Source organism: Phialemonium atrogriseum, assembly GCF_030411735.1.
Source record: "Phialemonium atrogriseum strain 8032-3 unplaced genomic scaffold QBC33scaffold_1, whole genome shotgun sequence".
In the NCBI taxonomy this organism is placed as follows: Eukaryota; Fungi; Ascomycota; class Sordariomycetes; order Cephalothecales; family Cephalothecaceae; genus Phialemonium; species Phialemonium atrogriseum.
The window spans coordinates 451,000-466,710 of NW_026848138.1; the positions used below are offsets into that span (position 1 = coordinate 451,000).

At 52.8% G+C, this 15,711-nt stretch overlaps 4 protein-coding genes and 1 non-coding gene across 5 annotated transcripts; 2 read left to right on the forward strand and 3 right to left on the reverse strand.

The window, feature by feature from the left end:
* Positions 1–472: 472 nt before the first annotated feature.
* Positions 473–2,856, reverse strand: QBC33DRAFT_582721 (uncharacterized protein; the record flags this gene model as incomplete). The annotated part of the gene is made up of 7 exons (XM_060431355.1): positions 473–739; positions 810–1,280; positions 1,336–1,426; positions 1,481–1,725; positions 1,779–2,211; positions 2,271–2,624; positions 2,680–2,856. 7 exons carry the CDS (start codon positions 2,854–2,856, stop codon positions 657–659), a joined length of 1,854 nt encoding a protein of 617 aa, XP_060288458.1. The 3' UTR covers positions 473–656.
* A 1,311-nt stretch (positions 2,857–4,167) lies between these two features.
* On the forward strand, positions 4,168–4,240 carry QBC33DRAFT_t2. The gene has a single exon. It is a non-coding gene; the product is annotated as a tRNA-Arg (tRNA).
* A 1,154-nt stretch (positions 4,241–5,394) lies between these two features.
* Positions 5,395–6,494, reverse strand: QBC33DRAFT_2728 (uncharacterized protein). The gene is made up of 3 exons (XM_060423198.1): positions 6,463–6,494; positions 5,976–6,404; positions 5,395–5,915 (listed from the first exon to the last, which is right to left on the reverse strand). The coding sequence occupies exons 2-3, from the start codon at positions 6,335–6,337 to the stop codon at positions 5,486–5,488; spliced, it is 792 nt and encodes a 263-aa protein (XP_060288459.1). The 5' UTR covers positions 6,338–6,404; positions 6,463–6,494; the 3' UTR covers positions 5,395–5,485.
* Positions 6,495–11,525: 5,031 nt separating this feature from the next.
* Positions 11,526–12,140, reverse strand: QBC33DRAFT_520646 (uncharacterized protein). The gene is made up of 2 exons (XM_060426393.1): positions 11,788–12,140; positions 11,526–11,718 (listed from the first exon to the last, which is right to left on the reverse strand). The coding sequence occupies exons 1-2, from the start codon at positions 12,044–12,046 to the stop codon at positions 11,645–11,647; spliced, it is 333 nt and encodes a 110-aa protein (XP_060288460.1). The 5' UTR covers positions 12,047–12,140; the 3' UTR covers positions 11,526–11,644.
* A 165-nt stretch (positions 12,141–12,305) lies between these two features.
* QBC33DRAFT_614883 (uncharacterized protein) lies at positions 12,306–15,301 on the forward strand (the record flags this gene model as incomplete). The annotated part of the gene is made up of 6 exons (XM_060432619.1): positions 12,306–12,543; positions 12,599–12,672; positions 12,812–13,140; positions 13,283–13,547; positions 13,611–14,762; positions 14,816–15,301. Exons 1-6 carry the CDS (start codon positions 12,408–12,410, stop codon positions 15,299–15,301), a joined length of 2,442 nt encoding a protein of 813 aa, XP_060288461.1. The 5' UTR covers positions 12,306–12,407.
* Between the last annotated feature and the right edge of the window lie 410 nt (positions 15,302–15,711).

Genomic DNA, 15,711 nt, shown 5'->3' on the forward strand with positions numbered 1-15,711 from the left:
AATCTTTCGCAAACCGCTACGGACCAAGATTCCAAGACACCGCCCCTTCTTCCCCCCTAAAGAAAAACCCAACTTAGCAATACTCTGTGGGTAGGTACAGAACTATTAAGTCGTTTTAGGGCCCCACGTCCGCCTTGTGCATATGGATGGTCGCTAAGACCTCTGATAGGTTCGATCTCAAAACTCGCCGATCCATCATAAATTAGGTGGACGATCTGCTCATGCAGAACGGAACGGGCCCTTCATTGACCCCGGATTCCCGTGAGCATCTGCCCGCTCCCCCGCCCCGATGCTCCCTCCCAGCGGGAATCGGTAAGTATGCTCTTCCCGATCCTGGTCGTCTGGATTCTCTGCATTGACCATCTATTCCTCGTTTGGCGGAGAAGGATCAGACATACATCGGGGGCAAGGTTATTGACACCGATGCCGACAAGGTCTGAGAGGAATTGGAACATCCCGTCGTGTTGTTGGGCTACGAATAAAATTCACGGCAGTATTAGATACACCCAGTTCTTCCCCCAGCCAGCCCTGATACACTCCCTACCCATCTAACAATATAGACCCCCCCAAGAATTCCCAAGTCACAAGCTGGCGTAATCGTCCATGTCCTTCGAAAATCCGCCTGCCCTGTCCCCACTTCTAGCCGATGCCCACCATCACCTAAACATATCCGAGATCCGGAGGAGTAGGCTCAAGAAACCAAAGAGGACGAATGGGATCACCGTGTGAGTGAAGAAGACTAATTAGATCTCCGAGTCAGCTTCAGCTTCTCCTGTGCTTTCCAGCCACCAGTAGCTCCTTAAGCTTACAGTACCAGCCTCCGGTGCGCCTGACGACCCTGTACAGCTCCCCCGTCAAGATGGGCATTGCCAGGTCTGGTCGAGCCCACGGGCCAATCAGACGGAGCTTTGTGTTAAAGTTGGGGCCCATTGCCCACGTGTAGAATGCCTTCAGTCCGTGGACCCTCAGCATGTATGTGGCTGTCGGCGCCGCACCCATGTCAAGTGCGAGCTGGAACGCGTAGCTTTCGTGGTCGACGCCGCGCCTGAGCTTGTTGGCGCGGTAGTGGGTGCGAGGGTGCAGGGCGTAATCCAGGTCGTAGCCCTGGATGGCCACATCGTTGGGGCCATGGGGCAACCCGATAACGTAGCCGTCAACGATTGGGTCCCAGAGAACCCCCGAGGGTGTGAGACGAGTAGACAGCTTGTCGACATATCTGTACCTTAGCAATCGATATATCCAGAGCTGGGCTTGTAGCTCTGCTAGTGCAGGTATGGCTCCTAGGAGAGACGCTTAGTGGGGGAAAAGAAGAGGCAAGGGGGTCTTGCTTCGCACCGATGCTAGGACGAACAAACCCAATGTAAGCAAACTGCTCTGCGATGTGTCTGTATATGCCCCGATTGACTGCCTGGTCCAGCGTGGGGTACTCCCCTGGCGTAAGGAAGCTGAATCACGGGTTGTATCCGGTAGCCCGGATGACAACGTCTGCCATGACCTGCTCATTTTGCCAGTGGCCATACCCGGGTTGGTTGTCTCCGCGGAATAGGAGTCGTCCATCTATATTGATTCCCCATGGCCACGGAGCCAGGTGAATGGCCCGGTCGCCGGTCTCAGGAATCGGAATGTTGATGAAGAAGCTGCGGATCTTGTTGAAAACCCGCCACGGCTTGCCCCGGTGCCGAGCGGAGATGTATGGGATGGCCATTCCAGACATGACGTAGAAAACTGCTTTTGTCAGCTAATGGTCGCTTCGGGAACATTGGACGAGGATGGCTTACCCGAGTCAGCAAAATATTCGACCTTGTGTAGGCCTCCAGCCCATTGATCGATGCCGGCACTGGTACCGGAGACCAGGAAAAACATAAACTTCATGAATTTGTCGTAATAGCTCCAGAGCAGCCTGCCTCTCTGGAGACGCGCCGGCACGTACATGGTGTCGAAGAGGCTAGCGGTAGCGGTGTCGAGGGGCTTGTTGGGTGGCTTACCGGCTGACGGCTTCCCAAACCGCTTCAGGAAGATGGGTTCGGGGACGACCTTGGGGGCGACGGAAAACCCATTGCGGTGGCACACGATCACTTTTTTGACGGTTGGATAGTTGACGGCCAGGTAGGCAATGTCCATTGCCGAGTCCCCGGCACCGAGGATCACCACCGTCCGCGCACGGTTTAACAAGCGTGTGTGCGTGAACTCGCTGGAGTGTATGACGCGATTCTAAAACCAAGGGCATGTCAGAAAAAACTAGCGACATTTCCACGATCGATTCTTCGTACCACGCCGGTTCTGCCAAACCTCTCCAAGCCAAGAACCTGGGCGTTGTGGGGGGTGTGATTGAGTCCGGTACAGACTGCAACAGCATCGCACGCCCATTCGCCCGTTTCCCGAGAGCCCTGTGTATGCCACTCGTATCTGACAACATGGTCCCCATTGGGTAGTCGTTCGATATTGTAAACTCTGGTACCAGACCTTAAGTGTCTTCCAAGGTTGAACCGGTTGCAGTAACGGCGAAGGTACTGGGCGTAAAGTGGCACGGTAAGGAATTCGTTTTCGAGATGGTAGCCGTCGTCATCGTTGTCGACAATGAAGCGGAAATCCGAGAAACACATGAGGTACCTTGAAGAAACCAGCTGGAGCATGTTTAGCGTTCGGGCATATACCAAGATAACAGAAGGCCGTATCTACCCTGGTTGCTTCGGTGGATCGACGAAGCAATGTTCCTCCGAGGACGGGATTTTCATCGAAGAGCAAAACTTCGATGGGTGGAATGTGGAAGTATTGGTGCGCGGTAGCGAGATACTTAAGCGTGACGAGGCCGGCTGGGCCACCGCCGATGACGGCGACTTTCAGCGTCGGAGGCATGATAACGCTCGAAGCTGTCTAGCATGCAAAGAGGGAAAAAAAAGCACATAGGTTGTCTGATAGCTGGAATTGCTTGGCAAAGCCCAAAAAGCGAAGAGAAAGGAATGGTGGATGGAGTTTGGGATTTTGGGGTCTCCAGGTTGGTGAGGCCGTGGGCTTGTCAAGAGGACTCGCCGGTTCGAACGACAACCACGCGCGGGTTGCGCCTTCCTTCAAACTCCCCTGCGACAAGTCTGAAGTGGGATTAAAGAGTCAGGCTCTTTCCATATACGGCCAGTTCTGTCCCCGCCTTGTCGTCCGCGGATGGAAGGGATCCGTCAAAAGACCAATCCGGTGTTGTGGTCGCCGCTGCCATCCAAGCGGCAATTCCTGACTGGTACCTCTATCTAAAACAGTACAAGACAACCTATGTAATACAGAGATTCTAATTAGATGTTCTTGGGCACGCAGCCAGTTGATGGATAATGACAATATTTCGAAACGCGTGGAGAACTACCACCATCTCTCCAATCAAAAGAAGGTCAATAAATATCAAGGCTCAAAGAATATCTCGCCTGCTTACTTGGGAGTATCAAAACCATTGTTGAGGACCGAAAGAATGAGAATACATCACCGGACGTTTCCACCGTTACATATATGGCTATGGGGCCAACCACTTTCCATCTGCCAGGATATCAGAACAAATGGTGTGACAAAGTATATTCAAGATCTAGAGACTTTTTGCAGGAACTACTTGTGGAGTGTCGAGCCACTGTTCCCAGTCGTGTCAATGGTATATAACATGAGGAGGATGCATGGCCCAGATTTTCGCAGAAGTCGGGGAGTGACTGGTTGATGAGCGCCAAACCCGTAATATATTTATCACTCATAAAATCCATCCTTTCCAGCAGATGGGTTATCCCCAGGGCCAGAAAGAGCAGCAGACGACGAAGCAGACGCAGTGGCACCCCAGGAATTGTCTTTTGCGCTCAAAGGTGGTTCTCTTTGCCAGGTCGCTGACTTGATGGTATATAAGTGCTACTGTGATGTTAGCATTGATGCTTGTCAGGTGGAGGAAGCTCCGAGATGACTGGGGAGGGGTTAGGGGTGATTGGGTGGCGGTGGTTGCTGTGGATTGGCAGGCAGCAGGCAGCCACCAGCTGTGCACTACCTACTTGTATGACGTAGGTCTCCAACTGCTCTTAAACGCAGCTTTTGCTTCCCATTGTTTAATTTTGCTCCTTCCTCCAGTCAATCCAAGGGTGCTAGCTGACTAATGGCCATCAATTTTGAGCTTACGTTATTAAGCGAAACTACAAACAGATTAGTCGAGCCCCCTTGGCCTAATGGCTAAGGCATCGGACTTCTAATCCGAAGATTGCCGGTTCGAGCCCGGCAGGGGGTGGTTTTCTCCATTTTTGCTGCTTTTCTTCCTTTTATTTATTGGTTTCTTTTTTTCCTCATTTCCGGGGTTTTTTTTGGTTTTTTTTTTTTTTTCCAAAAAAAAAAAAACGAATAACACCGCATTGTAGTTTGCTCAGATACTGAAGTTCTGCAGTCCCGCAGGAAGAACAGATTGGCAGATGTGGATGGAAAAGACCAAGCCCAAGCAGTGGGATACGGCTGCGGGATACGGCTGGGATTCAGAAGGCTAGATGGGTCTTGTTCTAAGGCGAGTTTTGGGGCTTGTGGCGTATGGAACGAGCACGGGATCTTCGGTCATGGCCTAGTTAAAACTCAGATACCTTTGAGCGCACAAAAATAAAGTTCCTTTGATGCCTCTAAAGCTCCTTGGCCCGGCGCTAGCTACGAATCCTGAAATTCTCGAGTTGCAGGTTCTCAGAGTTGCCGATCCTCAACATCTCACATCACGTTATTGGTTGCTGGCATCATCCAAGTGCCTCATCAAGTGCCTGCGTCTCTGTCTGCCCTTGATCTCTACCTATCTATTTTTTGACGTTGTAGATGGTGCAGGGGAGGTATCATTTTCAAGACGGAGTCCCTGTAAGCTGAAGGCAGAAATCCATTCATGTACTACCTAGGATATCAAGTCTATAGGTAAATTGTAGGCTGTGCTGGTATCTAATCGTCTACCCCATGTGACGCATAATGAAAACCCGCATTCATCAGTCTATCCATGAACACAAACCACAATCATCCAACGACTATCCGCTATCCCGACATCGACGTATGCCCATTGGCCCCTGATAGGTCAAGGTCTTCCAAGAGAAAATTGGAAGCATCGAACGAATAGAGCGAGAAAGGCTCCAATGAGCCGGCGAATTCAACTTGGGCCAAGCAGGTGCTTGTGTTGACATGTTCTGTTGAATCCGGCTTGGATATGCGCTCTGAAATGTGGGATTGGGGCCAAGCTGGCCCGCCCAACTCGGAAATCCAGTCCCCCCTTGGTGTTCTCGGGTCGAAGCCCTGGTACCCTGCTCCCATGCCTGGATTCGCCCAGCTATCATCAGTTGAGCCCAACCCCCTCGGCGTAGAGGTCATGTCTACCAACTCCGGCTTCCGCTCCTTTAGCCGGCCATGGGAATTTCCTCCAGGGCGCTCTCCGACAGAGTTGAACTGCCTCTGAAGGAAGGCTTCAATGGTTTGACCGATTGTGTCCTTGAGCGTATCTAGATCCTTTGTCTCAAGCCTAGGTAGTATCTGATCCAGGATCTCCTGCGCCAATTGGGCATGGCCCGATAGAAGGTGTTCCGCCACTTCGTCCACCCCAACAGGTGGGACAAACTCTACACTCCGAGTTAAATAATGGCCTCCTCACTATGACCACATGCAACTTACCTGAGCTAGGCACGACTTCGTCGGATGGAAAGAGCAAGCGACATAATGCGATCCAGTTGTCGACTTTGGATGCGCTCTTGCGTGCCTGCAGCACGTTCTCGACTTCGCTGGTAATGCCGTCCTCAACGTCGCATGGACTCGGCAGCTTATGTTCGCAGATGTGCTGGGGGCCCACTGATAAATGGGAAAGTAGCCCTTCGCGTGAGGCCAAGTCCTTCTGACATCTAGGACAGACGAAACTTCCAGGTCGGTTATATCTATGATGAATTCTCACGTGGCGCCTGAAATATCGGTGAGTTCTCTGCGCAAATGGAGATGGCACTGTTTCTAGGGCTACTTACTTTACCCCTGACAAGTCGGTGAAAGAGTCGATCGCACAACGCGTGTGGTCCCGTATATTGAACCGAAGTGAATTGCGCTTCCGGTATGGGCAGCTCATGAGCTGTTGACGGGGCCTCTTGGCGGACCCAATATGTTCGTCTCTGTTCCCTCCTACGTTAGACTTGATAGTCCGCTTCTGCCCCGGCATGCCTCCCGCGGCATCTGGTCGGCTCGCTGGTGGGTGGGGTGCTTTGCTGTTCTGATTCGCAGATGCACTGTGTATGATTATGTTTGAAGAGTTCCGCTCTAACTCGGAATTTGCTTCACTAGGCCCGTCCTCTACACCCAGGTCATTTAGCATGCAGTTTTTTGAACATGTCATTTCGGGGAGGATTTCCGGGAATGAGCCATCTTGTGGTACCGAAGCAAATGGGTCTGTGGCCGACTCTCTGTAGACATTGACGTCAGAAATTAATACTGATGGGCCATCGAGTACCAGAAACGTACTTTTTGCCCCTGTTCTTGCGCAAGTCCAAACGTAAGCCACCAGTTCCGTGAAGACAATATTCGCTATCAGATTCGTCGTCGCCCGAGGACGAATCCCAGGGTGCTTGCTGGAAATTTTCAGGGAATGCTGATTCATTGGGTGTGTAACACTTGATATCTGAGGGTGGTGAGACGATAGCTAGATAGAGCACACATCAATCCAGGTTCCATGATTACCTGGCGGGGGTTTGGGCAGTACCTTCAGTGCTCAAAGGGTCCATAATTTCCAGCGCGTATCCCTGCTTTTTGACGTGTCGCTCGAGCTTTTCCAGTCGTATTCGTTTTCCATGGATCTTAAAGACTGTCTCTTTGCCATCCTCTTGGCGACGCTGGTTTGCGATTGTCCACATTGTTCGCACCTCTCTGGCGTTTAGATTCTTCTTCAATGACCATGCTTTGAGTCTGATTTTGAACTGTCTCTCACTTAGGCAAAGACGTATCAGTATTGCCTGCAGGGTAACTATGGGGAATCTACTTACCTGGCTATAAATCCGTGGCGTGAGCGCATTGTTTCCATGACCTTCTTAAGTGTCATATCGTGCGTTATATAGAGATCAACGATCTCGTCTTTATGGCGATCCCAGTCTTCTGGAACCACGCGGTGGCTCCTCGAACCCATCATTTGCTGCTGCGATCCTGGGATGGCATCGAGGGGGGAATTGACAGGTGACTCCGGCATGCTGTGGATATCTGATAGGCGTCTTTCTGGCTGTGATCTTGAGCAAACGGTTCGTCTGGGGGATGAGATCGGTCGGCGAGTAGTCGAGGATTGCGTGTCTCATGCTTGATGCACTCTGTGATGGCTCGACACTTGTTCCGGATCCATAAAACCACCCATGGTCTACCTAGGATTAGATGACGAGCCAGGTGGCAATGTAGCAAAGAGGAAGATGTGCTGGGTTGGGCCACAAAAAGTCTTACACGGCCTTATTGGCAGGCCGGATTGTGTCCGCAGCCTCAAATTGGGCACCCCTACTGCATCCCTCATCCCCATTGGTCATTGGGTATAAAAAGGTGGAGGAAGCCTGCATCGCCCCGTCCCCTGATGCGGGCCAAGCTGCATCCCTGACAAGTCACAGCCAATTAAAAGCCAGTGGACAATGCATGCTGTTGAAATGCTTCGAGTGCCCGTTTGCCTTTTCGCTCAATCTCAAGTCCTGAACATAAGGACATTCGCAACACTTTTCGTATAAAACCAGGCTCCAAACCCACGCTTCCACGCGTTCCAGCAGAATATTCCTTCAAATCTGGATTATCATTCTTCTCGTCCTCCCCTCTCATCCAATCTCATCCAAGCAACTTATGACCTACCTAGGTACTATGGTGAGGTGTCACGAGACCGTGCCCGGCCTGAGCCCGGGGCTGATTCCAAACGGGCTTTTGTTCTCCCGCTCCCGGTTGGACCCACCCGACAACCGCCTACCCGACGGGACCTGACCTCATCCGGCCTCCCAGCAGCACTCGAAAGTGCCCTTATGAATCTTCGAATGGAAAAGATAGAGACAGGGAAGACGGCGAAGTGCCATCTCCAGGGGGGGGGCGTTTGACCCTGAAAACTCTCACCATCGACTTCCCTGCTTTCCTGGATCGTGGCAGCTGACACGTCATTCAAGCAGGCTGCCAAATACTGTGATGTGATAGGTTTACATCCACACAATCCTGCATGCACCAGCGCCCGATTAATGAAGCGTCTGTTGGCGAGAGGCTGCAGATACGAATTCCAAGCATCTAAACATAGCCCAAGGAAAGCATCCTAGGCTCTGCTCGATGTGGATAAACCCACACGCTCAACAGAGATCGAGTGGTGCGACGTGTCCGGGCGAGATCCTCTTCTGCGCCCGCAGCCCGCAATCCTCAACCCAAAAGCCAATTTTCCTTGGCGACTGGCGAGGCGATCTGACGTGCCATCAACGACTCGCTATTATCAAACACGGCGCAACTCCGGATGGTCATGAGGCAGGCTTTCACTGGGAAGATTCGTGCGGGGCTGCGGGGGCGAGAACATGTTCGGTGAACAGAGGCTGCTGAAATTGGGCGAATCCATTACGCCATTGGCAGGACAGTCCACAGATCGGCCGAGACGAGGGTGGTGGTTCTCAAAATCTATACCTGGTTCTGCTCCGGAACGACCCGAGTCGAGGCTTGCGCCTCAGTTCGTTGTCACCACTCCCGCCCTAGCGCTCCAGTCTGCTTTCCCCCATTATCCGTTCCAAGCACTCTCTTCGTTTCCCCGGTTTTTGTGTACGCTCTCCATTTATTTGCTTGGAAAACATGTCAGCGGGCTGTATCTCAGTGCAGAAAGGAATGAAACACTATGCTCCCTCAAGCGCGGTCTTCTTGCAAACGAGCGCTTTCCAGCACTCAGCGCCCAGTTCCAAGGTGCCCTCGAGGACAGCTGGAAAGGGGATGACAAGTCTTCATTATTCCTTCAGTTCTTTCGGAAATGCCATTGTTGGTCAATCCCGTCATCCCATGGCGTGGCCCTGCAAGTAAGAAGGCTCCGTCATCCACCTACCCCCCCCCACCAATGTCTTCTAGACCTACTGATGCCTATTCTGGCCTCACTAACGCTGCATGGCCCTCCCCGTCTCGCGCAAGCGTGTTTCACCTAAGTTGCAACGCCACTTACCATTGGCTATGTGTCGAGGCCAACCCGGTTCCTATTACCTAGCTCATGACACGGGATCAAGTGGCAAGAACAGTTGTTAGATGGTGTGAAGAGGGGGAAGGCCCGGGTCCCGGTGAATTCGCATGTTGGCTGCAGATCGAGTTGCCCGCTTGTTGCCTCGTGTATCGGAACCCAACGCTGGCCACACCACCCATCTCCCTCTCCCTATTCCTAGGAACCCTTCGGGCCTTCAACCTCTGAGCGAGGAATCTCACCGGTCCCCTCGCCACCCCAGACCAATACTAATTACAGGATGCATTATCATTTCTACTACCGCTAGTCTCATATGCAGGTCATCAACAATATTAGTTACCATGCTCCAGCAGCTCTCAGTATCCGCCCAACGGCTTGGCCTTTTGAGCTGCGCTCTCGAGGCTCTGCAAGTATCCTCAACCGGAAGCGGACCTTTCCACGTATAAAAGGCCTAGCCTAAGGCTTCTGCTCACACGGACCACTTCATTTCCGTGTCGGTAGTTTTGTTCCATATCTCTGCCTCTCTCGCAGTCCTTGGCACTCACGTTGATAGCTATATCATTCCTTTGCCCCCTGAGACGCAGAAACCGCGATGGCCATCTCTTCCGCACCTTCAATTGTTAACTGGTATGGGATTGCCCCCGGCGCGTCCCCCCGCTCCCTAGAGACTCCATTATCTCTCGTCCTTGTCAACGCTTTAGGACATGGCGCCACCGATGAGACATGCTGACTTGACACTGGCTCCATAGGGAGGAGCCAATTAAGCAACTCCACAAATATTCCCATGTGGGCAATTTCGCCGATACTATCAGTTTGGCGACCACGTCTTTGCACAGCTTTACTACAGACCTCGTCGATGCGGGTGCCGTGATGGCTCGAGATCAATCCCCCGACGGGATCCTGGGTGAGCACATCGATCGGATAAATGGTGTCCTGCTACCCCTTACTACCTCTCTGCCATCATCGTCCCCCCACACGGTTCTAGCTATCGACCCGGCCCCCACCAACCCTGCTGCCCCCACCAACCCTGCTGCCCCCACCGACCCTGCCTCCCCCACCGACCCTGCCCCCGAGGACCCCATAGCACTTCACGAGGCCCACAACGCCCTGAGCAATGTGCAGGAGCAAGGCAATATCCAGAATTGCTGTAACTACGCCAGTTGTGGCGACTGCTATAACAACGACGGAGCGTGCGAGTGGTACCAGAACAACCAAGACTTTGCCAACTGCGCCAACTGGTTAGTCTCCCTTGCCTCAAGGGGTCTTAATGATATCCTGCTGACCAGGACTAGCCCGGGCTACTGCGACGCTCAACGCTGCTCAACAACCCTCGGTACTGGGGCTCGATGGGGATAGAATGCTTTGATTCCTGGTTCAGAGACCAATTATTGATAGCTATCTTTCACTTGTCGGTTTGGGTGGCGTTCAGACCTCGATGTGGCGAGGCCATTTCCGGTCGCTTGAATTTATGTATCGTCTGGTCTGATAATGGTTCGCGGACGTTTCTACTGTTTTAAAAGCAACTTGCATGTCATGACTTCTAGATGTCAACCCTTCCGATTTAATAAGAGAAGTCTTTCGAGTCAGGGGGGGTTGTTCCCATTCGCAAGAAGCTGTAAGTCGAAGATAATGTTCAAAAAGCTTAATAGAGAAACCAGAGGCGAAGCTTCAGGGAGTCTGACGAGATCGTCCAAGGCTTAAGTAGATGGTTTAGATAATTCTGTTCCAGTTAGAAGAGGAAATCTAATGTTCTCAAGTCCTGTCAGTTCTGGCAGATTCTCAAGCTAGAGTTGCACGCTGATATTGATCGTCCTCGGTGCCAAACCCGGCTTCAAGTCCCCTCTGTTAGCGTATAAAGCACCTCTGCCTCTGATATCTTGCCCATGTTAATATACAAAGCCACAAGATTCTGCATCAAGTTAAAGTGTCGGCACATAGGTGGCAACTGACTACCCAGAGCCTCATCATACCGCCCGCTCGTGCATCGCCGGGCCTCGCTGAGCCGGCCTGGTCCTTATAGAGGATGCCTAGATTACCGGCCGTGGAGAGCATCGACGTGTGGTCCAGCCCCCACGCCTTCTATTTGCCTCGAAGTGCCGTTCGTATATCGCCTCGGCATCCTTAAGACGTCTCTGGTCCGCATAGACTAGGACTTCCCTTCGCGCCACCTTAAAGCAAAGTCAAACCGGACCCAAACCAGGCCATCATCCCCCGCCGAACTCAACTCCAGCAGCCCCTGAATAAAAAATGTAATGTGCTGGCAATATCGCTGTTCTGAACAAATGCCAGGATCTTCGTGGCCACCTCTAATGGTGGCAGGTTGGTGGAATCGATCGTCAGACCTGGGCAGCTGTCAAAGCGAAACAGCTCGCATCGCGAGCGCAAATCTCGGAGTGCTTGAGCGTCCGTCAGCTTGGTTGTCCCACTCCTGAGGCGGTCGAAGCTGGCGACGCGCTCAAGGTTGGTGTCTGCATCGCAGGTAAGGTAGACGGGCACGAAGGGTCAGCCAGCTCTATAGGCAGCATCTCTGTACTCCGAGGCCACGTTGCGGCCTAGATCATTGTTTGACTGAAAATCTAGTCCCTTACATTAGCATAACTCATGGCAAGCTTCGTTTTGCTCTGGAAAACAAGTGCAGTCCATACCTGTGAAAACGACTAGTCTTGAGTTTGTAGCCGTATCGCATACATATTTCTCCAGAACCGCTTGACGGTAGGACTGTCGCTCGTGTTGATAGCAGGGATGGGTGCGTGGGAACTGTGCTTCGACGGGGTCAATCAGCTTGTGATTGTCCAGAACGATGACTGCTTTGTGCAATGTTGATATAGCCATGGCCACGGTGAGTTTTCCAGAGCCAGGGAATCCGTTGATCCACACAAGAGGCGCCGCCTTCGTAGTAGCCATGGCTGCTCTAATAGAGAATGGGAGTGCAGAACCACCAGTCCGAACCCTTGACAAGTGGGACAAGTGCCATTCAAGATGAAGCGCAGGCTCATAAGACGGTCGTTTGGGAATAAGGTTGATGCGACGGCAGAAAACCTAGTTTTGATTGACTCTCAGAACTTTGTTTGTACAATCACCTGATCAGCATACCATCCATGTGATTGTTCCCTTTTCCCTGACGGTGATGCAGCGGATGGCTCACCCTCACCCTTTGCCCACTCCTCGGCTGCGGCTCAACCACGACACAGCAATACGCTATCCACGCCGAGCATCGTCCGCCTTAAATTACTCTCAAAGAGCATCACGAACTACTTCATCCTCCATGGCCGTGCCGTCCTCGCGCACGATGACGGTCCCGCACTGGCGCTTCATTCTCTATGGTGGCTGCGCCGAGACTTGCCCATACGCTAGCCGCCAGCGGGACATTTCGCGAAAGCTCCAGGCCGTTGCCGGCAGGGGTAGCGACTGCACTGGTGAACGGGGTCAGGGCTAAGGACGCTGTCTTGCTGGCAGTGTCCGCTCTAGAGGATTGTCCCGTGTTTAATGCCGGGCGTGGCTCAGCGTTGAACCGTGACGGGATCCACCAGGTAGGAACCCCCAAACCGTCTCCGCACACTACTTATGTATTACGCTAACCAATACCAATTCTAATAATCTAGCTCGAAGCAGGGATCGCCGAAGGAAGTCCCACCAACCTCACCCGTTACGGCGCCGTTGGCTGTGCAGAGAAGTGCTCTCTTGGAGCAGAGGCCACATACGATGCTTGTCGGCGGGGCCGCCGATGAGGCGGCCAAGGACCTCGGCTTCGACACAGTTGCCAACAGCTATTTCACGACGCTATTCCGCAAAGCTAACTGGCAGAGCACGGCTGAGCAGGGGCACGTCAGAGCTGTCCCGGACATGGGCACTGTCGGTGCCGTCATCCTCGATAGCCACGGATTCCTGGCTGCCGGCGGGTCGACTGGAGGACCTACAGGAAAACACCCTGGTCGAATTGGCGACACGGCCGTCCTCGGTGCTGGTCTGTACGCAGACGCACAACTGAGCGTTCTTTGGTAGGTACCTGACATACGTAGCTCGCCCGCCCTAGACAGGAGGTCTTCTCTAACGTAACGTATCTATAGCAGCGGTACGGGTGGCCAGATTTTTAAACAGCTGGTAGCAGCCAACGTTGCCAAAATATCACGCCTCTGGCAGCAGCCTCGGCGATGCCGCTCGTCGGGCTTTGCGCGGCGTCTCTGCTACTGGAGCGTCGTGTGCCTTGATCGCACTCGACGCAGACGGCAACGCCGCGGTCGAGTCCACCGCCCGGCTCTTTCCGGTGGCCTGGGGATCCTCCTCGTCGGACACTCCCATCACCCGCCTTTGTCCGGCCACCATTCCTATTCTTCCATGCCATGAAATCCACAACGACGGCCAGCTCTTGATCGGGCATTCTCGCCACCCCACAACACCGGGGCACGTCCTAGCAATTGTCTAGTCTGGCTCGGACTTGTTCTCGCTTCGGCCGGACGAATTTGTCCAGGTTTTGACCATGATCTCAACAACAGCCTCTCTCCTTGGCAAGCACTACAAGGTGGGACGATGCGCACTTGTCACAGAAGGCGGCAGTTCCCTAGCGCTCTTCCCGCTCCATGGTTTAGGTGAGGAGTGGAAGCCAATCACTAGCGACTTCACCGAGTTTCACGAAAGCTTCCCGGGATACATGTCCTCAAAGGATGGACCTCGAATGGCAGCCAATAGACAGGACGATATCTGCGCCAAGATTCAAACCGTCTCTGGGTTGTCCGCACCCTTCGACAATCACTTCGATGGCGAAGAGGATGATGCCAATCTCTTTGCTCGCATCGTTCAAGGCAAGCTTCAACAATGGCGCCTATGGGAGGACGATAACCATGTAGCATTTCTCACCCCTTTCGCCAACACTCCCGGTTTCACGGTTCTCGTCCCGCGCAAGCATCTATCTAGCGACATCTTCTCCATCGACAAAGAGCCGTTTTCCAAGCTGATGATGGCAGCTCACCGTGTCGCGGGATTTCTCCGGCAGGCCCTTGGGACCAGGCGATGCGGTATGATCTTCGAGGGATTCGCGATCGACTATGCGCACGTCAAACTCATCCCCATACACGATAGCCTGGCAGCACATGATCCGGTCATGACCGTGGTGCCATTTCACGAGACGTACCAAGGTTATGTGAGCTCGCTGAGTGGGCCATTGGTCAAGGACGTCGAATCCCTCACATGTGCTACGCTCGACATTCGCGGCATGTATCGCCTCGAACCCGCCAGGTCCCCACGCTCTTGGACTTCTCCATCAAAGCATCTATCTGCTGTCCTTCAGAATCCCTGGTACAAGAACCTCTTCCTTGCTCAAGATGTCCTCTTTCACATCTCTGTCGCCTTCTTCCAGAAGAAACTTGGCTACAAATACTGTTTCCTACCCGCGATTACAGAAGCTGTCAGCTCGCCGATGGGTTTAGGCTCCGACTCGGAGCCCGTACCTATCCTTTTTCTAGGCCAGGCGACACATCTTGCAGACTCGATGCAGTTGTACCTGGAATACATGCTTCGCATCCATGACAACGTGCCTGGCGTCTACTACTTCGATACCTCTTTTCGAGGCAAGATGGCCGATGCAGTGCACCTTAACCAGTTCTGTCATGTCGAGTGCGAGCTTGTGGGCTCCTTCTCCACAGGCATGATGAAACGGCAGAGGCATATATTATCTAGCTCGTTTCCATTTTCCAGCAGGAACACGAGAAGCTGGTCAGAACCGTGGCTGGAACAACCGACCATCTGGTCGCTTTGCTTGAGAATTTCCGTTCCCATGGCGGCAAGTTCCCCCAGATTAGCGTCGATGATGCCCTGGCACTCCCCATGATGGTCGGCGACTGCTGGAAGTACGTTTTAGCATCCAACCAGACCAGAGGACGAACGCTTGCGCGCAGGGGAGAGCTAAAATTAATCGAGCATTTCGGTGGTGCCGTTTGGCTTACAGAATTTGACCATCTCAGCGGGCCGTTTTACCAGGCGTTCTTGGATGAGACCCACACAAAAGCGCGTTGCGCGGATCTGCTGCTGGGCCTAGGGGAGGTCCTAGGTCTCGGCGAAGGATACATGCTGGCTATGGACGTGGTCACAGCCCTTGAACATCACCAAGTTTCGATCGACGGATATGCGTGGTACACAGAGATCAAGAGAGAAGGCCTATCCTGACCGCGGGATGGGGCATGGGTACCGAGCGTTTCTTGGCTTGGGGTTTCCAGCATGACGACATCCGCGACATGACAATCGTCCCGAGAATGAAAGGCCTTTCCTTCACTCCCTAATCATTGTTTTAATGGCCCGGGCTGAGGTTTGATTTGACTGCTTACAAGTAGTTTCTGAACTGTCGACCCCTCTTACCCGGACAACGCCTGGCGGTGTGGACTCTCGACCGGTTTGGTCTTTCATCGTCTGTATCGTAATGCTTGGGTTTGGGAGCGGAAACAGTGCATGAAAAGTGGAAGACACTTTGCTAGTTGTTGGATTGAGTTATGTTTAGTCTATATAGGTAGATTCAGATACAACCCCAATTTATCTTCCTTCTTTCCTCCCTCCTTCATAATCTCATGATTTGATAATCC